The sequence below is a fragment of the Penicillium cosmopolitanum genome, assembly GCF_028827165.1.
Source record: "Penicillium cosmopolitanum strain IBT 29677 chromosome Unknown utg000009l:1.0-9042332.0:1.0-9050551.0, whole genome shotgun sequence".
Classification (NCBI taxonomy): Eukaryota; Fungi; Ascomycota; class Eurotiomycetes; order Eurotiales; family Aspergillaceae; genus Penicillium; species Penicillium cosmopolitanum.
The window spans coordinates 2,015,242-2,036,936 of NW_026622679.1; the positions used below are offsets into that span (position 1 = coordinate 2,015,242).

General features: G+C 49.2%; 5 protein-coding genes across 5 annotated transcripts; 2 read left to right on the plus strand and 3 right to left on the minus strand.

The window, feature by feature from the left end:
- Nucleotides 1-483: 483 nt before the first annotated feature.
- pkhB (putative sensor histidine kinase/response regulator) lies at nucleotides 484-6,267 on the minus strand (the record flags this gene model as incomplete). Its single annotated transcript, XM_056633493.1, has 5 exons — nucleotides 484-777; nucleotides 850-963; nucleotides 1,024-1,947; nucleotides 2,007-4,165; nucleotides 4,233-6,267. The coding sequence occupies 5 exons, from the start codon at nucleotides 6,265-6,267 to the stop codon at nucleotides 484-486; spliced, it is 5,526 nt and encodes a 1,841-aa protein (XP_056484113.1).
- Nucleotides 6,268-8,544: 2,277 nt separating this feature from the next.
- Nucleotides 8,545-15,775, plus strand: N7509_008857 (putative sensor histidine kinase/response regulator; the record flags this gene model as incomplete). The annotated part of the gene is made up of 4 exons (XM_056633494.1): nucleotides 8,545-11,648; nucleotides 11,711-12,781; nucleotides 12,841-13,715; nucleotides 13,770-15,775. The coding sequence occupies 4 exons, from the start codon at nucleotides 8,545-8,547 to the stop codon at nucleotides 15,773-15,775; spliced, it is 7,056 nt and encodes a 2,351-aa protein (XP_056484114.1).
- Nucleotides 15,776-16,621: 846 nt separating this feature from the next.
- Nucleotides 16,622-16,983, minus strand: N7509_008858 (uncharacterized protein; the record flags this gene model as incomplete). The annotated part of the gene is made up of 2 exons (XM_056633495.1): nucleotides 16,622-16,628; nucleotides 16,763-16,983. 2 exons carry the CDS (start codon nucleotides 16,981-16,983, stop codon nucleotides 16,622-16,624), a joined length of 228 nt encoding a protein of 75 aa, XP_056484115.1.
- A 1,761-nt stretch (nucleotides 16,984-18,744) lies between these two features.
- N7509_008859 (uncharacterized protein) lies at nucleotides 18,745-19,071 on the plus strand (the record flags this gene model as incomplete). The annotated part of the gene is made up of 1 exon (XM_056633496.1): nucleotides 18,745-19,071. The coding sequence occupies one exon, from the start codon at nucleotides 18,745-18,747 to the stop codon at nucleotides 19,069-19,071; it is 327 nt and encodes a 108-aa protein (XP_056484116.1).
- An 844-nt stretch (nucleotides 19,072-19,915) lies between these two features.
- N7509_008860 (putative acyl-CoA:6-aminopenicillanic-acid-acyltransferase) lies at nucleotides 19,916-21,140 on the minus strand (the record flags this gene model as incomplete). Its single annotated transcript, XM_056633497.1, has 3 exons — nucleotides 19,916-20,551; nucleotides 20,627-21,031; nucleotides 21,099-21,140. The coding sequence occupies 3 exons, from the start codon at nucleotides 21,138-21,140 to the stop codon at nucleotides 19,916-19,918; spliced, it is 1,083 nt and encodes a 360-aa protein (XP_056484117.1).
- Nucleotides 21,141-21,695: the final 555 nt, after the last annotated feature.

Here is a 21,695-nt window from a genome sequence, read left to right on the forward strand (position 1 = left end):
AAAAGGGCAAAGGCCGTATCCCAGCACTGACGCCAAGCGCTCAGAGTCGAAAGCAAACCCACACAGAAAAGGAAGGAAAAATCAAATAATACAGTGGCGTCTGGCGACCCAATGGATATGCTGTAGGATGGTGATAAATGCTCAATTCCCAATGCAAATGCAGACAATGCACAAAACCTTCTAGCCTCTTAGAGAATTGGAAAAAGGGTGGTGTGAGAAGAGATGCGCAGGGTAAAAGGCAAGTAAAGTTGGAATCAAATTCTGGTGTAAACCTCATCAAAAGAGTTCACATCTCCTTGCTGCCACGCTGTACTCGCCAAAACGAGTTCGAAGAGCAAACAAGTCATGCAAAAAGGAGGTATCCGCTTAATCATGTGCTGGCGATAAAATGCGAAAAATATGCAAAGATTGTGGGAACTATCGAGCGGAATTTGTATAAAAACGCCATGTTGGAAAAGGCGGCCACCAATGAAGGGTGAAGCATCAACGCCGGGCAGATGCAGTTTTGTCACTCCCTGGGTGGAGGCGGTCGCGAAGAAGCAATAACGGTTTGTTGGTATCGAGAAGGCCCATCATCATCTTGCCAAGCTCATTGTGCTTGATGGGCTTGGTGACATAGTCGTTGAAGCCCGCTTGTGCGGCATTCTCGATCTGATCGGTCATCGCGTTGGCTGACAAGGCCATGATCGGGATCTGGGGATAATGGTTCTTCTGCTCCCATTCCCGAATTTCTCGACAGGTATCGTAGCCGTTCTTGATCGGCATTTGGATGTCACACTGAGAATGCCAAAGGTTAGTACTGTTTGTGATCCCAGTCCTATTTATAGGCAGACCACTGAGTTGACTAACAATTATAAGAGAGTAGTAGCCTGGTTCTTTGGAAAGGACCATGTCTGTACATTCCTGGCCGTTGGAAGCCGTTTCCGACATGAGCTTGATCTTGTCAAGATACTTCAGCATCACCTATCAGAAAATTAGTAAACTTCCAGATGTTTGTTTTGGGTAGTTTGCTTTGATACGTACATCACGATTGGTCTCGTCGTCTTCGACAAGCAGGATGCGGTAACCTTTGTTACCAAGGACTTCCTTAACCATCTTCGACACGGTCTTGAAGTTATTGTTGATCTCTCGCGCCATGTCTTGGTTGCGATCTTTGCTCAGTTCGCGCTTGCTATCAGGGTCAAATATGGTGGAGAAAGCAGAAGGCTTAACAGGCTTCGGCACGATAAACACCTGTTTGCCAGTAGCTGCCAATTCTTTGACGCGAGTACTGATTTGACGCTTCTGGTACAAGTCAGAAATAATGACTACCACGGGTGCTGTGTTTGCATCAATTTCTGAGACGTGCTGGATTACTTCCAAGATGTCGTCGGTCGCGGGCAAATTCAAAACCAGATGGGTGCACTTCGCATCTTGACTTTGCGTTATGTCCTTCAACTCATCCACATCAGAGAATGTAGTAATGGTGAATTGAATCTCATGCGGAACGACCTTCTCGATGTGCTGCTGGGTGGCTTTCCGGGTATTGTCGAGCGGACACAAGATGACGACAGAGAAAGGACCTTGCGAGGGAACTCCTGGAGAGCTCGCAGGTAGCGAGCCGGGAAACGAGGCACCTTGAGAAGGCGACGGAGTTTGACGTGCAGGTGCGTCGGAAATACCTAGCGGGGGAGAATTCGCCGTGCTTGCTTTTGGTTTGTGTTCTTGGCCGAATTGATGTGGCATGTGTGCAGTTGAGACATCCGGAGTCTGAAGTGCTGAGGACATAGCAGAAGGAGGGCCCAGCCCACTGCTATCGATGGGCGACTGGGGTATCGGCGAATCGGGATCTGGTGATAGAGCTGTGGGGTCCTGAAGCTTGGGTTCGAAGCTCTTCGGTATTTGGAGAGAGGATCGATCGTACGACGTAGTCCTGGATCCCACAGGTCTCCTAGAAGCAGTGGAGGCCTGGCGAAGCAGTTGGGGTCTCTCAGATGGCGAAGGAGGAGGGGTGCATCCACTCTGACATTGAAGGAGAACCTCGCACCTTGGCCTTCTTTACTGCTCGGCGTGAGGCTTCCGCCATGCATTTCAACCAACTGTTTAGAGAGGAATAAACCTAAGCCACTGCCGGCATTCTGTTGTGACCCACTCTCTCCCAGCTGACTGAATCGCTGCATCAGCCGCTCCGCATCCTTCGAACTAAATCCTTTGCCAGTATCAATGACATCGAAGTTCAAAAGGGCCTCGGTTTCTTTGAGATTAACAGATTTGTCGCGATGGAGACTGCAGCAAATATAGACCTCGCCCTGTGAAGTGAACTTGACCGCGTTGCCGACGAGATTGATCAGGACCTGACGAATACGGAATCGATCACCAATCATCATGGCAGGGACGTCGGCTTCCATTAGATAGTTTATCTCGAGACCTTTGTCGATTGCCCGGGAAGCGATTGTGTCGATTACGTCCTCGATCATGGACCGGACATGGAACCAAGAGTTCACCATAGACATCTTACCCGCCTCCACGCGAGATACATCTAAAATATTGTCCACAAGTTCGCGGAGATTAGTGGAGCTATTCTGGATTGTATCGAGCATTCGCCTTTGGTCACTGTCAAGCTGGGTGTCGAGAATGAATGGAATGGTGCCCAAGATTCCGTTCAGGGGAGTCCTAATCTCGTGGGACATATTGCTGAAGAACTTAGTCTTGGACTCCATTTGATTGTTCAGTTGGCTCATTGCTTTGTTGAGTTCCCGCTCAAGGTTCTTCCGGTCATTGATGTCGGTGCATGTGCCATACCAAGAAGCCTCTTCGCTACCAAAGCTGCTAGTCTCGACGCATACCAGACGAACTAGATGCCAACGGAAATCCCCTCCCCGAGATCGAAGACGAATCTCCGTCGAGTAAAAGACACGGCCGTTTTCATCCTTCTGTAGGGATGCCACGCCACGCTTCACCAACTCGTCAAGGGCAGATGAGACACCATGGGTTTCCAAGCCAGAATCTGCAGGCGCAGACTTGTTCGTATCATTATGCCTTGATGTTGTCTGGGAAGAGATTCCACCGCATTTTTCGAGATCATCGGGGTGAACATGCTTGGCAAATCCAAGATCAAGAGCCTCTGCTAGACTTTGGCCGGTATAAAGATTCCATTGCTCGTTAACGAAGATGAGTCCGCGATTCTCGGTTGCCTCGAAAACGACCTGTGGAATCGAATTCGAAAATGCGCGGTATTTCGCATCGGTCGCGAACTTTTCTCTTTCTTGGGTGGCCTTGAGCTCAGAGATATGCTGTTCATGGATGTCAAGAAAAGAACCAATCCAGTACAAAACCTCTCCCGTTGCTGATAACAGCGGGTTGGCCCGAAAGATGAACCAACGATAGGCGGTTTCGTCATTGAACCTTCGCACGCGTACTCTTTCAGTAAATTGCGATCCAGTTCGCAACGCATTGGCCCATTCACTCGACACATGATCCCTTTCGCTATTATGGATATTTTGCCATGGATCTCGAAGTTTCTGTTCCTGCGGTTTGCTTCTTCGGTATGCGTCGAATTTAGTATTTGTCCATATCATTTCACCGCTTTGAGGCTTAGCTAGAAAAAGATGAAGGGGAACAGAGTTGAGCATTAGCTGGGCGATGGTGTCAGGAATTTGTCGGGTTAAATCGCGCTGCAGCTGGGTGTAGAAGGAATTCGTCGACGCCTGGCGAGACGGCGGCTGGGTCGGGGAAAAGGCCGAGGGTGGCCGCATTTCAGTTAAAGGCGAGACATTGGTGTTGGGGTCATGTGGATTGTTTTCTTCGCCCGTGGTAGCTTTCCCGGTCATTCTCTCTGTATAGTCCGTATTGACAGTTGACTTGGAGAGACGGTGACGTTGCTGTGAGATATTGTCGCGTGGTACCTTGGACTGCTGATTTTGAACGTTGAAATAACCATCTGAGATATCACTAGAGCGCAAAGCCGGAGACTGATTGCTCGAACATAATCCAACCTGACCAAGGTCAAAGCCTGGCGTCCCCATATTGGAGACCACAGGGCTATACTTCGTTGACGAGCGATCGCTGGGACTAGTCATACTAGCTCCGGCAGACATGGAACTCTCGTCGCCGACAGAATAGCCGACATGACCACTGAGACCCGCCACGAGTTCTAGCTCGCTGCTCGCATCGGAAAAGGTTCCACCTAGTCCCAATAGATGTCCGTATCGCGGTGCTTCCACTTTGGAGGTTATCTGACGTTTCGAGCTGACTGTATTGTTGAGCCAGGCAGAACGATGTTGTGAGGTGTGGCATCAGGAGAACCAGGGATTGCCGTAGATTAGATGGATAAGGCACTATTGTTGACAGCAGTGACACGATGGCAACGGGGAATCTCAAAGTTGACGAAGAGCCATGATTGGATTGGCCGCCATGAAGTAAAGGAATGTGGACCACCGTCTTCGAGTAATCAATTCCAATGGCCTCCAGGGGCTGTATATTGGAATAGTCGTGCTCCGGAGGGTCCTTTGCAAAGGCCATTTCGTCGACCGAATGGCTACTAAAGAAAGGATTGGAGTCTGCATGTGTTCGCGGGGCAGGTGATGGTGCAGGCGACTGAGACCATGGAGATTGTGGTATTTGCTCGTATTCGTCGAATTCTCGCAAATTAGGAGCGATGAGGCTCTTCTGCTTTCCAACAATAGGCTGGGGTTCACCAGGGCCTTCGGCGGCGGGTGTGACCTGCACGGTTTCTAATGGACTCCGAGCGACCCTGTCTGATGGTTGTGAAACGCGCGTAGGTTCATTTTCCGTGTATTCACGAGTAAGAACGATAGGATTGCTTCGACCAAAAAGTTTGACAACTCCGGTGCGCTTGATAAGTGGATCAGGCTCGTTCTCTAGTGGTCTCGGGATCGGGAAAACAGCTTGTCGAATTGGATCGAGTGAATTTCTTGGTGAATCCTTAGAATCAATGTGACTGCCAGCAAGATCTGGCTGCTCGGAAATCCGAGCGTGCTTTTTCTCGCGCTTGATTGCGTTTGGCTTCGGCAGATGCTGATGTCGATCTATCTCGATTGCGCGGTGTTTCTTGCTCTGGGGGAATCCGGCAAAAGAATGACGCGATTCTAAAGCCGGTCGAACCATCGGTGGAGCAGTCCCAGGGGTCCTAGGCTTGGGAGCCGGGTCCTTTTCTTGTCTATGCCCCAATTCATCACTATTCATTGTACGGGAGCTCGTAGTTTCGGGGGCAGAGTCAACTTGGTGGGAAGGGATCTGGCCATTGTTCGTGGCCGCCTCCACATGTCCATTGAAAATTGCCTTTTGTCCCCATGGTACATTCTCCAGGTCCGTCGCATCCCCAGGGATAGCCAGCGTGACACGTTCCGCTCCATAGTGCGTCTGGAAGATTTCAATGAGGTTTGTCCACCATGCCTCAAGCCCCGGGTCTGCATTCAATTTCAAAGTGAGGTCGTAAAGGTTGGGCGTCGCGACTTCTGCGTCCTCGGCGGGAGTATCATCAAGTGGTGGGAAAAAGTTCGGCCGTTGACCTGGCACCTTCGGCAACGTTGGTATTCCATCCGGTGCTTGGGTTGCGGGTGAGGCACGGAGCCTGTCAGCAGGAAACTTCAACCTAAATTGGCCCTGGGGTCCTGTTTTTTCCATGGCTGCTTTTGATGGTTTGGCCTGGTTATGTTCACGCGGGAAGGGATATGATGGGGTTTGAGTCGCGACTTGATCGGCAGAAAGAGAGTTATCGACGCCTATTATTGTGCCCCCGGAACCTTGGGATCCAGAGGAAGGTTGCACTATTGTGACCGGTATCTCTGCAGGGGACTTGTTTGACAGACGGCGTTTTCGAGGGGTTTCGTTCGGAGGTGGAGAAGGTTGTCCAATTTGTGTCGAGGGAGAGTGCTGATTCTGACTTTGCTGCATCTGTTGATAAACAAGCAGCTCCTCCATTTGTCTACGCAGCTCCTTTAAAGTTTGGGATGAACGGCCCTGGTCTTCCGGCCGGTCACTTGCAACCTGATGATCTTGTGTGGCCGGTGTCAACCCCGCCACCTGCTCAGCCGAATCTCCACGCGAGAAATGAGGTTTTTGGGCCGGCTCCTTCAGCGATGTATCCACGCCACGGGGCAGCCCATCTAACGAGATTCCAGTCACATATTCAGGTTCGTAGGAGTGTCGGTATGTCGAGGGTGATCGCGATACATGCAAATTATGAGGCGGTGGGATGGCGACGGGTGAGACGGTCTCGGTTGGAGAAGGAAATGGAGGAGTTCTCCTGCTATGCACGTCCCCCATTCTCTCACTCCTCCGGTTGAAGAGAAAATCAGTACGCCTGGGCGACAATGAGCAAGCTCAGAACTCGGATGATCATTCTTCGGTCACAATGAACCGGGGATGGAAGGGGAAGAGAGAGGGTGTGTCAACACCGTGGGAGTGAGTGAGTGAGTTAAGTGCGTTGAGTGCGTATGTGTCGGATCGGAGGAAACAAAAGCTCGGACAGGAAAACGGCTGGCGAAAAGCAAGGAAAGGGAGTCAGAGAGTCGAAGTGTCGTCAGGTCGATTTAGAATCCGAGACTGGGTAAGGAATAAGGTTTTGATGTTGGAGACCAGGGGATAGGAACGATGTGGGTGTAGGGTTATTTGGGGGGGGGGCGGAGGAGAGAAGAAGGCAGAGTGGAGTGGGGAGAGATAACTAGTACTCTGTAGATTATTGGTGTAGAGTAGTAGTATGGGAGGAGAGGGAAGGATGGTCACGGTGTGGTTGACCAGTCATCCAGTCATTTGGGGGAGGGGAAAGAAAGAGGAGAGAGCAGAGGAGAGGAGTTCGAACTGGCGTCAGTACCCGCCCATTTTGCTTGGATCGCCCAGGGTGGGCGTTAAGTGGGTTGAAGGTTGAAGGCGCTGAGAACCAAGTGGATTCCATGACGTAGTGGGCCTGTTTATTATAAACCTTCGTCACCGCTGACTTAGTATACTACTCGTAGTAGTATAGTATAGTTAGTATAATAGTCCTAGTGAGGACTGACGAGTACTGAGTAGACTTATATTACATTATCCCCTTCTTCTCTTCCTCCCTTCCTCCATTCCTCTTTCAGCCCCTGGTCGGGTACCAGGTACCTACGATCGATCGCTGACCACGCCCACCCACAGTCTGCAGCGAGTATCGAAGACTTGCCAGTCCAAATGATAAGGCAGTCCTAGTCTCCAGTCTGCCTTCACTAGGATGGTACTGCTGACGCCTGACAGTTCACTTACCCCTGGTGGACCCCGCCCTACCTAGCGAGAGTCCGACTGCCAGTGACTTTTCTCGTATGTACACACGACTCGTAGTCACACGGTTCACCAGCCAACCTGCTACGTCATGGTCTACTTCTTACTGGACAGTACAAATGTACAGTCTTCGCACAGGCAGAGCAAAGGGTACAGAGGGTACTGGAATTCCTCGCCTTGGTCTAGACCTTTCTATCACCTAGTCCGAGTCCTCTCTCCCTTGGTGATCAATCCCAAAATTAGCTACGTCGTGGTGCAGCGATAGTCGCCTTAGCGGTTGTTCTAGAAAACTAGGGTAATTCGGACTCTGGGGGAGCGGCCCCTTTGGAAACCGTAAACGAGAGTGATCGCCCACTGGTGGCGCCCGGCTCGAATAGGATCGCGCCCTGGGATGGGTCTGCGGCGCCTGCCCCCTTTTTTGCAGCGCAACCGACTTGGTCCCAGAGATGAATGCCCCAGTCCTGCGCGATCAGGGCACCGGGTCATCCGATTAGCAGACGGTCCCTGGTCGGTCACCATCATCTGGCATAGCCTGCAAGTAAAGGGTATAAGTAAAGTAAGAAGGCAGTACTACCAGTACTATTCCTGGTACCCACGGTTCCAAGGTTTCTCCGCAGCCGGACCACGCCTAGAGAAGCTCTAGAGCCCTGGAGCCCTGGCCCCTGGAGTATATAAGTTATAACAATTTTGAACCCTGTACTACTGACTTGAAAAGGTTGCCTCAGGTGCCAGGCTTACCTAGGTGACCTTGACAATGGCTCTCCCACCAGCCACTGGCAGGTGGCTAATGTCATTTACTTCAAGTGGGAAATGGAACGAGAACTGGAAATATACTAGTACTCTGTTCTTCCGCAAGTCCTAGAGAGGCGTAATCAAGACACGAGCAACCTGGAAGTTTCGAGTTGTTACAATGACTATTCCAATTTCAATTTTCTAACTAGTTACTAGTAACTACTATCGACTAGTACCAGTAGTCCTAGTACTAACTAACTATAACTAACTACTACGTAGTTAGTAGTACCCGTCTGCCCTCGATCTGGGCCCACCGGAAGAATAGATTTTCCGCACATGCCCTGCAGTGCCCGCGTTGGTAGAGGTCACTCAGAATGATCACTGATCACTGATCAGCTGTCAGTGGCTTGTGGTGGTCGTCAGTCGTCCTTCAACCTTACATCGCTATAACACTCAATCACAACCAGAGAATTGAATTTCCCCTCCTCACACGTGCCTCCCAGCCTTCATGTCCATCCCACCGCGGCCTCTCGTTGCCTGAAACCTTCGATCTCTCCTTTCCCGGACCCGATGAGTCCTGCCCATGGTCGCTCGGGCAGTGGGAACTTTACTGATCTGGCGATGGAGGAAAGCAATTATCTGAGCGAAGACTTGCCGCTTCCGCCAGCCCGGCTTTTCGACCGTCTTAGCCAGCTGCCGGGCTTCACCTGGGACCAGTCGGTGGAGCCCTTTCACTCGACCTATAATCACTGGCACATCACTGGATTCCGCCATGCTATTGAAGCAGATCTCTCTACCCCGGTCGCGACCTCTTCTGGCCCCGCTTCGTCCGGCCCATCTAGCCTCACTCGCAATTCCCCACGTATCGACCTTCGCTTGGCCGCCCGCACCCTCAACCGGCGTCACAGCGTCAGTGAAACTAGCAGTGAGCTGTCTCTCTCCCGAGGCGACCAGGAGCAAATATGGATTCCAGTTGTTGCGCGCATCTCTACCAACGTAGTGCGACTGGAACGCGAATTTCATATGTTGAGATCGATCGTACAATCCTCGGACCCTGAATGCAACCATACTGTACGGCCTATTGACCTTATAAGACTACCCCCGGGTTCTGGCGACAACTCGACACTCCTTGTGGCTATTTTTGAGCATCCCGGCCATGACATGTTGCGAGATATAGTCACCTTCGGCCCAGCATCATTTGTGGCTGGGGCAAGAGGCGACAATAACACAACCCCCAACGAACAGGTCGACCTGTCCGCTTTTTTAGATTTTGCAGTTGGTGCTTGTGATTGTCTAGAGATACTGCACTATGGGATGAAGACGGTACACGGAGAGATTCGTGGTGATGCGTTTCACTTTTGCGCCGAAACCGGGACTGTCAAGCTCTCAAATATCGGCAACGGTGCACGCTCATTTGACAATGTTCTCAGCGAAGGTTGGTCCTCGGTTTCCCGAGAGCTTGGTGCCAAATACAAGCTGCAATTCATTGCACCTGAACAGACAGGCAGAATGCCCACGGAACCGGACAGTCGCACAGATATCTACGCCCTGGGCCTTTTCTTTTGGTCTATGTTGGTTGGAAAATTACCGTTTGAGGGCACGGATCCTATGGACGTTGTTCAAAATGTACTGGGCAAGAAGTTGACACCCATCTCTTCCAAGAGAATGGACGTTCCCGATGCGCTTTCGGCCGTGATCCAGAAAATGACACAAAAAGTGGCACATGATCGTTACCACACAATTTCATCCGCCAAGAAAGATTTGATGCAGATCGCACAATTGCTAGGCGATGGCGATGGCGAAGCTTTGAATAGCTTTCAGATTGCACAGCAGGATGTCTCCTCATTTTTCACCCTTCCATCACGAATGTTTGGTCGACAGAGAGAGTACGAACTTATCTGCAGCGTGATTGACAAAGTCAAGAAGCGCCAATCATCTGCTCTCGCCAAAGCGTCCTCACAAAGCCCAGGAACTGCGCATGCACTAGCTTCGACATCGTCCATTTCGGACGGCCGTGTTGACAGCTTTGAGTTTGCCTCTATGTCCAGTGACTCTGGATCATTCCACCTACCTCCTCGGACGAGTTCTAATGCGACAAGTTATCATCTAGCCCATGTCGGCACTCATGAATCAACTGTTACCACTGATGCGGGCTCATCGACACCCAAATCTGGGCCAATCCCAACCAGCCAAGAAATACCTCTGAATTCATTGTACAGCAAAACCAAAAGCCCTTCTCTCTCTCGATCCTCTCACAACACCGATAGAGAGAGCCATCCGTCGATTCACACCGGTAGCAACAGCCAGCATTCAACCAATGCCTTCAGTCAACCAGACTCTCTGAGCTCTCTAGCAAAGCAGAAGAGTTCCGCAAAGATTCGCCAAAATGGACGATGTGAAGTGATAACAATCAATGGCGCTGCCGGCATTGGAAAAACAGACCTTCTGAATCGGGTTCAGCCAATCATCCGTAAAATTGGGTTTATCGCAATATCAAGACTTGACCGTGCGAAACGAGTCCCGTTTGAGCCCTTTGCCAAGATTCTTGCTAGTCTCTTGCGTCAAATATTTTCCGAGAGGGATGTCACGACCGAATATCACAATAGTATCCGAGCGGCTCTGCGTCCAATATGGCCTACACTTCACAGAGTGTTAGACCTACCCGAACAACTCATGTCGCCTGGTGTGAAGTACAAGCCATCGTCACTGCGGACTGCCGCCAGCTCCCAACCTAAGCTTGACCCAACTAAGGGCGAACCAGCTAAGCATATCCATATTCCCTGGCTTGACCAGGGCCAATCATCAGTAGATTTCTTTCTGTCAAATGCAGCATCAAACAATATGCGCCTCATGGATATCTTCTTGGATATTATGAGAACAATTTGTCAGTACAGGCTCATAACTGTGTGCTTGGATGATCTCGAGTATGCAGACGACGAGACCCTGGAACTCGTTTTGAACATTATTAGGGCCAAGTTGTCCTGTGTACTTATCCTCACAAGTCGCAAGGATGAAATTGCTTCCGAGCAAGTGAAAACTCTATTCGAGATGGAAAGCTCTAACGTTACCCGCATTGATCTCCAACCACTTGGAGAAGGCGAGATCACGGAGTTTATTGCTGCCACAATGCATCAAGAGCCCAATTCGACACTCACTCCACTCACTGCTGTCATTCAGGAAAAAAGCCGAGGAAATCCCTTCTATGTAAGAGTGATGCTTGAAACTTGCTATCGGAAGAACTGTCTTTGGTATTCTTGGAAGGACTCGCAGTGGCTATTCGATCTCGATAGGATTTTTACGGAATTTGTAGCCCCTGTCTATGGCGAAGGCCTCGGATTAGGCTTCCTCACTAAACGCCTGCAGGAGATCCCATCTGCTGCACGATCAATAATGGTTTGGGGTGCTCTCCTAGGAAGTCCATTTTCATTCTCGCTGGTCCAAAAACTTCTGACAAGCGAGTTTCTCTTTTACTCGGATGACGACGACGGAGAGATTGATCTCACATGTCCGCGAAATTCCATGTTGATGAGACAGTCGGAAGGTGATATCGTTGTTGGTCTACAGTACCTGGTTCAGGCGAACCTTCTGAACACGGGCAGAACCGATGATGAGTTCAAGTTTGGCAATGATCGCCTTGCACAGGCTGCTCTCTCTTCTTGGGCGAGAGCCGAAGCGTCGAGAAGATGCACTTCATCATTTCCCAGACTCTGATGAAATACTATCATGACTCTCGAAGTCTGTATTCAATGGCCCATCACGTGGCACTCGCCTCACGAACCATCAAATCCCGAGTTGGGCGAAGAGTTGATTACCGACGAATCTTATGGGAAGCTGGCCAGACAGCCGCGCAGTCCGGAGCCCGACCCACTGCTCTCTGGTATTTCCGCCACTGTATTGCCCTTCTTCAAAATGACCCTTGGGATGCCCGTCAGATTGACGTTTACTACGACGAAACCATGCGTCTCTTCATCGCGACAGCGGAAATGGCGTGGTCTCAAGGTCAAAATAACGATGCCCTTACATTGATCGACGCTGTTTTTGGCCACGGCAAGGATGCCGTGAGCAAGTCAAGGGCTTGGGTAATCAAAGCCAAAATATTCGCTCAATTGGGAGATCATCCTCGGTCGATGGAATCGCTACTTAGTTGCCTGGATGAGCTTGGAGTTCACCTCCGTGCACCGACCTCATACGAAGAGTGCGATGCTGCCTACCACAGACTCAAGTTGTATCTCCAATCTGCAGACTTTGATGCGATCTCGCAGAAGCCACTCAGCAAGGATTCTAATTTGGTAACGATAGGAGCTGTCATGTCCGAGGCAATGGCCGTCACGTATTGGGATGATGCTTTAACCTTCTACCGAATGGCCATTGAAATGATGAACATTCATATTTTCAGAGGGGGATTCACTCAAATCTCTATCGGCTGTTCACATCTTGCCATGATCGCCTTGAGCCGCTTCCGGGACCTTGACTTTGGCGCCAAACTTAGCGATCTTTCTCTCTCATTGCTTGAGCGCTCTTCTGAGCTCTGGACCCAGAGCCGAGGTTCCATCGTTCATAACCTTTATGTTAGTCACCTGCGAGTCTCTATGGCATCAACCTTGCCGGCCGTTGAAGCCTCGCTCGAAGCTTGCTTCTCAATGGGCGACCCGTATATCACTCTTGTGAGCATCTCGTCAATGGCCATGACTAGGCTCTATCTCGGACAAGACATGGCCCAACTGGAGGTCTTTTGTATCGAGACACCAGAAGAAGTTCCCTTCTGGGGCAAGGACACGCGCGGTGGCGCTAGTATACTAGCTGTTCGGTTCGTATCATTTTGGAAGTTCCTTTTGGCCTAGTTCATCGCTAATATTATGAATATAGGCAAGTTGCGCGATCCTTGCAAGGCAAAACAGATTATCGGTCGGCTGACAATGTCATGTCCGACGACGAACACAAAACAAGTTCGTACATGACCTATCTGGAAGCAAATGCCAGTAACGTCGACAGGCCTCGCGATATCTACTTAGGTCTTTCCATGATCCCCCTGTGTCTATATGGCCACCATCCCAAAGCCATTCAGGTTGGAACGCAGCTCTTAGACACCGCATACAGGCTTTGGTCTTTGCGAGTGACTTATGTAATCTATTTCTATTTGGCTGTGTCAATCTTGACACTTCACAACGACTTTCCATCTCAAGGCTATCTCGACGGCAAAATGGACACAGTTCTACGATACAAGGAGGTGATTGACTTTGCTAGAACAGCCTCAGAAGCAAATTATGGCATGTGGGCCTTGATACTAGAGGCCCTCATCTCTGAAGTCCGAAACGACCATAGTGCTGCAATCCAAGCTTATGAAGCTGCAACTGACCATTCTCAAATCCACGGATGGCCATTGGAGGAAGCGCTTGCACTTGAGTTGCAGGGAGAGTTCTTAGTGAGGCGCGGTGCAAAACGAGCTGCTAGATCTGTTATTTTAGATGCCATTGCAGCGTGGAGCTCTATAGGTGCGGGTGGGAAGGCTACAATGCTCGCAGAGAAGCATGAGTGGCTTCTCAAAACCGCCACATCTGCTAGAACAGTCGACATTGGCTGCCAAACAGTTGACTCACTACTCGAAATGACCCGTGATGTTGTTCAAGAGGAGACTGCCATTCCTTCGCAGATCGAGGAAGACGAGAGGAGGCAGCGTTGGATTGAGCAGAACGGTGTCACGGCAGGCGAGAGGTCCATGGATATTTCAAGTGTCGGTCTAGGTAAGCGCATAATTCCCGAGCTAGAGAACTTCCAGCAAACTAACAATGATATAGACATCATAGACCTCTCCAGCATCCTTGAGTCTAGCCAGGTCATGTCATCGGAACTCCAGATCGACAAACTTTTCACGAAAATGCTAGAGATCATTCTTGAGTCATGCAACGGGTCCGATTTTGCTGTCATTGCCACTGATTTCGACGAACACGGCTTTGCCATTGCCGCAGCTGCAGATGCTGAAAAGGGCCAGAAATCTTATCCAGATGGTCGGCCATTCTCTGAGCTCGAGGGCCGCATGGCAGAAGAAATCACCCACTACGTCATGCGCACTAAAGAAGAGGTTCTCGTCCACAATGTACTTGAGGACGAACGATTTTCCAACGTGAACGAGGCTTACCACGCCAACTTTCCTCTTGGACGATCTGTCATAGCTCTTCCAATTGTCCAGGCAGATCATCTTCTTGGTGTCATTCATTTGGAGGGAAAGCCAAATTGGTTTACCCAACGAAATGTTGTCGTTTTGCACCTGCTTTGCAACCAGATAGGAATTTCGTTATCAAATGCCTTGCTTTTCCGTGAGATTCGCAAGGTCAGTGCCAAGAACGCTTCTATGATAGAATCTCAAAAGCGCGCCCTCGCACAAGCCCGTGAGTCAGAGCAAAAGGCAAAGGTGGCTGAAGCCGAGGCCAAACATAACGTCAAACTCAAGGAAGACGCGGCCAGAGCAAAGTCCATTTTCCTCGCAAATATCTCTCACGATCTTCGTACCCCCATGAATGGCGTTATTGGCCTTTCTGAGCTTCTCAAGGGCACCCAGCTCAACAAAGAGCAGGATGAATACGTGGAGTCCATTCGCGTCTGCGCGGACACTTTACTTACTCTCATTAATGACATTCTCGACTTCTCCAAGCTGGAAGCTGGGAAGATGAAGATTTCCACAGTCCCGCTCAACCTTAAGGAGACAATCTCCGAGGTCATTCGTGCACTTCGATATACCCACCGAGAACGTGACCTGGACACAATTGAGGATCTGGAGCGTGTTCCACCGGAGCTTGTCGTTCTCGGAGATCCCGTTCGTCTCCATCAAATATTCATGAACTTGCTCAGCAACAGTTACAAGTTCACGCCAAAGGGATCCATCACAGTCAAAGCGAGGGTTGCTAGAGAAGGCAAAGGCCGCGTTCGCTTAGAATGTTCAGTGTCCGATACCGGTATAGGTATTCCCGAGGAGCAAAAAGCACGCTTGTTCCGGCCCTTCTCGCAGGCGGACCCATCGACGGAGAGGTCCTACGGCGGCAGTGGACTAGGTCTCAGTATCTGCAAAGCAATCATTGAAGATGTTCTTGGGGGTGCCATCTGGCTTGATTCCGAGTCCGGCATTGGAACCACAGTGACATTCCACTTGGTATTCAATAAAGCGCCCAAGAAGACAGCGGTCAAGGCGGCTTGGTCCCAGGATTTAAGCCAGACGGACAACAAAGCAGAGGCCAAGGCCAAGGCGCGAGATCTCAGCCAAATCCCTCGTGACCAAATCAAAGTTTGCATTGCTGAAGATAATCCGATTAATCAAAAGATTGCAGTCAAATTTGTGAACGGACTTGGCCTTCACTGCGAAGCTTACAGCGATGGCAAACAAGCCGTGGACGCATTGCGTGCAAAGTCCAAAGATGGCAACCCATTCCATGTCGTTTTGATGGATGTCATGATGCCCACGCTTGATGGATACAATGCCACTCGGGAACTGCGACGAGATCCTGATCCAAACGTGAATGAGGTTCTCGTCATCGCCATGACCGCAAGTGCCATTGAAGGCGACAGAGAGAAATGCCTCGAGGCTGGGATGAACAATTACCTTCCAAAACCAGTACGATCCCCAATTCTGAGCGAGTTGTTGGACAAATACCTTGCTCCCGTCCCTTCACATCCCCGCACCCGACTCGCGATTCGACAAAAGGGCTCAAGGGGAAGCATTGGGCCCGATGCTGGTACCCCAACTAGCTTCTCTTCTTCGGGATCCGACGATATCAAGCACACACAATTTTCAAACTCTGAGGGGAAATAGTTCCCAAATGTTTTCAAAAGATACCCTGCACAGCTGCACCAGAATAGAGAAGGATCAGGCGTCATTTAGGATTTTTTTTTGGTGATTTGATTTTGGGATGCAAGTTTGTTGATTTATCATTATAGTTTCATAGTATTTTCCTAGCATGCTAGTCTGAACGAATTGACGACCCGTGGTGTTACCTATTTGTCGACGCTTTCTGTGCGGCTCTTTTGAATAAGATATCTTGAAAATTTGGTAGTCTAATCCTTCCAATGCTCACGGTTGCGCACGAATTGAAGTATATATGTACTAGCTCGCCTAAAGAAAAGAGACATGTGCCCAGGTGGAGACATTAGTATCACTGCCTTTTAGCTCTCCCCTGGGCTGGAATGCTCTACTGGTACAAGTTGATATTCTCGCATGAGATGTCACCGACACACTCGGTGACATTTGTGACTCGGCAGATATTACAGTTGCAACACACTACACACCGGTCACATGGCCATATGAGCCGAGGTTCAGCTCTCTCTAATATAGTTCTGAACCCACAACCTTCGAAGGCCTAGATACTTTACACTCTCGATGTGCCATCGTTATCTTGAAACCGAGGAAAAATACGCGGCGGCAACACAGGATGGGACCGGGCCTAGACAATGATGCAGTGGTACTGTAATTATTATTTGGTAAAGTTTATGGACTTTGTGAAAGGCAAGAACTATCTAATAGGCCAATGTCCGTACACACGGTGATGGTGGTTCCAAGGTTCACTGCAACTACCCGGCTTCAAGATACCAGAGGGTGGCTCGCTTCCATTGTGGCTTTCAGTGAAGGCTTGAACAAGTACACATGAGTAATGATTTATTTCTATATTCTACAAAAAGGAAATGAAAAATGAGTTAAATTCGGGAGTATATGCCACCCGTGGACGTATATGGGAGCTAAATTGTTAGAGGTATTCAAGCGCAGTGGATGAAACGGAATCGGTTCCGATGTAAATGTACTTACCCGTCGGAGGGATCCATAGATGTCTGTTCTGTAGCACGGCTTCCGTCTTCTATCGCCTGCACATGGGCTGGGGAACGAGGAGACCCCAGAGGGTATATCTTGGAGTTATTGAAGATTGACAGCCAATCGGTCCCTCTCTCAACCACCGTAAACATTTGCTCTGAAAGATCTGTGAAATCTTTTCTCCGAGAGCCTTTGCCACTAGCCTGAACTCCAATCATAGCGTGCAAAGGATTCCTACCTCTCGGTACGAAGGGTCACACAGACAGATCAGGTACCGAGTTAAGTGGCTCTCAAACACCTTAATCCAGCTCCGACCCGGGCACTCTTCCTTCTTACAACTAAAAGTTCGTGCTCAGTGATTGATATTGTTGAGACACGAGAGTCATGTGTATAGCGAGAAAAATCGGAGTGATCAACAGATTGTTCATATCCGGTAGTTTCACAAATGATCCGATGCCACGGTCATTTAATGGTTAAGCATCATTTGCGTGGTATTTGGAGGTGTCGTGGGCAAGTATAGCGTGAATATACATAGGATCATGATTTCTATCGCTTCTGTGACATCATTGCGTTTGATGTGTTTCGTTTATGTGAAAAGGTAGTCTCTGTACTTTACTCGAATGATCCTCTAGTAGCCAGATGCCTTCATATGCTCAAAACCATGCACCGGGTGCACAACATCATCCTGCATTGATGGAACCGGAGATTTAGCAATACACGGGCAATACCCCACCGTCCCGGTCTTCTATGCAGAGATCGAAGGTTCTAAGTGGCAGCTCTTTTGATCTAAACCTGTTCCGTCTGGAGAAAAGATGGAGGAATACATCGAGGTGAAACCCGAAGTACGCTAGATGACTGACAGGGCGCGGTAACTCTATTCTTCCAAGGTTGTGTAATAAAGTTCGCTCCTCTATCAGCTCAGAGGTTTTATTTTGTCGACTTTTTTGCATATTTTGATAATGTCCGCGCGGCAAAGCTAAGAAGGTTTCGCGCAGGCAATTTCTTTTTCTGCCTCAGTGCGAAGTATTGGGACCAAAACCCAGCATCGACAATGCTTGAGACAAATTTCAATGCAGTATTTTAATCTAGCTCCTTATGGACACCTTTTATCACTCTAAGGCGCCGAGCATGGATGCACACAACCATACGGACTGGTTCGGGACTAATACATCGCCCGATCTGCCTCATCCTCCAGCAGATTTTTCGAACTATGCATATCCGGCTACGCGGACGGTAGAGGGGAAACGGTGTCACCATGGAGCTACCAATGAACAGTTCGGTGAGCACCGCAAGGCTATCTATTGGCTTGACTGTCATCACGAGACAAGTTTCGATTTTTTTTCCTTTGAGGCAAACGGGGCGTCACCTTTGGACGAGGCATGCGGCCAGCTTATCGAGTTCCGCCAGCTGCAATGAATGGCACAAATGCAGAGCTAATAGTGTGCTGAATAACCTTTCTTTTGAGTATGTCTTCAATCTCCCTCTATTCCAAGGTTGGCCTGGTTTGAAGCCTCTGTTTCGTACCCTTGAGAATGTTTCCTGGCCATTCTTCCCACCCCCCTTCCACCCCCCCTCCTAGGTAGCACCCTGGTGTGGCTGCCGGGTGTTGGAAGCTTCGGTGTCCTGTGAAGGACAGTAACAGCTGCTACGATCTTGTCGTATTATAATTAAGCTGTTTCCGATGCCCCCATGCTTGCTACATTCTCAGCGTCCATTTTCTTTTCCCGGTCTTGACTTTCCTCTTTTCCTTTGCCACCATTTCAATATTATTTCCTCGGAAGAAAAGTCACTCTTGACCCGCTCGATACTCATGGTCCAAAAAGAAGTTTATATATAAGGCCGTTGAGAACATAGCACCAGCCACTTCAAACAGTTACCTGTCTAAAATTTCTGCAATATAGTCCTCAGCACTCAATCACTCTCTTCTGGTTTCGCCAGCCCGATACCCACGTTTCTGATAATCTTTGAGCCTATACGCAATGCCCCCCAAGCCAGTCCAAGACGCTCCCGCTATGCCCGAGGCCCAAGGTCTGAAGTACGATGAATCCGAAATGGCATTCTTCATGGCCAAGCTATCTTATCACTCTACGGCAGAGGAGCGCATGGCGTCCCAAGACACCAATTTGGCTTCGATATCGGAGGCACAAGCAAAAATTTTGAAGCGCTGGGATATGCTGAGGCAGACAGAAAAGGAATTAGCCGAGAAGGGGAAAAGCCTTTTCCCAACCGATAAAAGACAGTTGACACAATACGAGTGGAGGTTCAAACAGCTGGAGAAAACGGCGACCAAGACCACCAGCAGTTGACAAATACTGAGCGGGGCAAAAAGTGCTTTTTGTGGTTTTTATGCTGGATTGCAATTATTGGGCGCTTGTTTGGGGGCATTTTTGGCGTTGGTTTTGAGATGTAGGATGTCCCGGCAACGCAGCGCCTCTGTTCCTGCGACATTCCTATTCCGGTGCATCTTCCCTAAAGATTTCTGTATTGTTGTTTTCATATTCCTTCGTTTTTCAAATTTTGACTTGACACCAAGAGTTGTTTCTTTGTTTTTGCTTTTCAGTTTACAATTTCAATACGATTTCTGGTTTCTTTCGGAGAAGAATGGGTTGACATGCCAGCATTAGAACTTTCCTCAATAGAAACGAAGAACAGCCACTTCGAAATCGATCATTTGATACAATCTTGCTACTTTCCTCATCTTCTCGTCAGTGACTGGACTCGGTGGTGAATTGTTGGGCAGTCGCACAAGCATGCTGGCGATTTGGTTGTTATTGCAACAGTAACGTAACCGACACTTTGTCTTGGTGATCAAGTGCCAGCCCGGAGGAGCAAAGAAGCCAGTTTTACGGTTCCTTTTCCGGTTTTATTGTCGCCTTCCTGTCGGACCCGATCATGTGCTCAACGACCGAATGATCTCCAGGAAAGAGATTCAATCGCATGATCCTGTGCTACCCGAGACAATGCCGAATTTGCGAAGGATCGTGACGTGCTGCCCACATAAAACAGGAGACCTCACGCAAGTGAATTTGGACTATCAAAAATATCACTAATTGCCATTACTTTGACGTTGCACTATCAGAAAGTTTGCCATAACACAATATTCTTATTTAGATGTCGTTATTCGACTTCTGTCAGCTCTGAATACTTCGGCTATACCCAAGGCATTTTCAGAACCGGCCCTTCCTCCCCAGAGCCCACCCGGCCAAATACCACTTCTGCACTCGGTGCTTCAGAGTTAAGATTCATGACAATATTGAACAAAGAGCTACTGCGTGTGGAGATGTGGCGCGATTCGTCTTCCTTGCAACATATTGCTTGTGGAGCGTTGTATGTATCGGAAAAGATTCTTTCTCGCAATAGACCCGGCGTGATGGTATCTCCACTCACACCATTTGCAATAAGCTCATGTGCCAGATACCTGATTCGGTCAAGGCGAATTGGCGAACCTGAAAGCCACGGCGGCTCTTCAACGTAATGGTTTTCAATGAAATGGTTGCTATGCGCGATGAGACCCGAAGCATCCTCCGTTAGATACTTGTTGCCTACCGGCGAAAGTTCCAGACCCAAAGATTGGGTGCTATCGGAAACCAGAATATGCTGAGCAGAAGCCACACCCCCTAGAGACTCGAGAGTTTTTACAGCGCTGCCGACGGAGGTGCTCTCAAGGCACAGTCGCAATGCAACATGGATAGGAAGCTTACTGCTGATCATAGGCTTTGCTCGAATCGCATTGAGGCAGGTTCCAACGCCGGCCGAGTTGAACCCAATTTTACCAACGATTCCTGCCTGAATGGGAGCGAAATCACATTAATAAGCCCGGGGAATAATCGTGGATGGTAACTGAAAGAAGTTGATACTTACTTCAGTAACCATGTATATTGTTGGTTTCCCGATCTGCTCAATCGATACCATAGCCAAGTTGTTCTTCACGGTAGCAGTCCAGTCCCAATTTTGTGATAGGACTCGCGCGTTGTTAGATTTCTTCCAACTTAGAGCTGTGCAACCGTCCGAAAATCTCCCCAGGGCGATTTCGCTTCTGCAGTTGAGGGCCACGATGTCAAATATGTCTAATTCCGCGCCCTCGGCAATTCCTTCCATCTCCGAGTAGATGTGCGGAACCAAGCTCTGTAGGGGAGACTTGAACTCCTTTGCGATATCGCGAACATCTGACCAAGATATTTTCGAGGTGTATTGAAACATGCTCTCGTAGATGCTTATCTGGCTGCGAATTTGTTCATACAATGCTCGGCCATGTTGGATACCGATCTAATAGAACAAGTCAGATATAACTTCGTTATGAATAGGTAAATCTCTCAACATGATGCTTCCGTACTTCGCGAGGACTACCAGTCAGGTTAAGTTTAATGGGGTTCATGCTGGTTCTGGTATGTGACTACAGTACCAAGTTCTGTTATTGCTTCACCGCAAGATGTGGCGAGTAAAATTTAGGAAAAGAAAACTCCAAAGGCATTTCTCATTGCCTCGGGTCTTTATCTCGCCCCCGTTGCGCCGTAGTTGGAGTCGTGCGGGGTCTAGCGGATTAGACAATCGCAATGACCTGCCCTAAGCGGTTAATGTGTGAAATTACCTCGGTCGGGAAGGTTTATGCCATAGATTCGGAGGCCTTGGCCATCAGCCTATCGTGGGTTCACCTTTGGATTTAAACGTTAGTCTGGTGTGTCGCTCAGCTATTTCTCAATTAATTGTCATAACTCATAGGGCCAGGCTGGCTGGAGTACGAGGTCCTTGCACAAGGCGCTTCAATACAGTTTACGAACAGTCAAAGAATTTTCATTAGTGGGCAGCAGAACTAGGCCCACTGGAGTAGATTGAAGAATCTAGGTCTCTTTGATCAAGTGCCTGAAGAGTTTATCAAGGTAGTATGCCGATTGCTTGGGATAGCGCGTCTTCTCTTCAGACTCGAAATCAA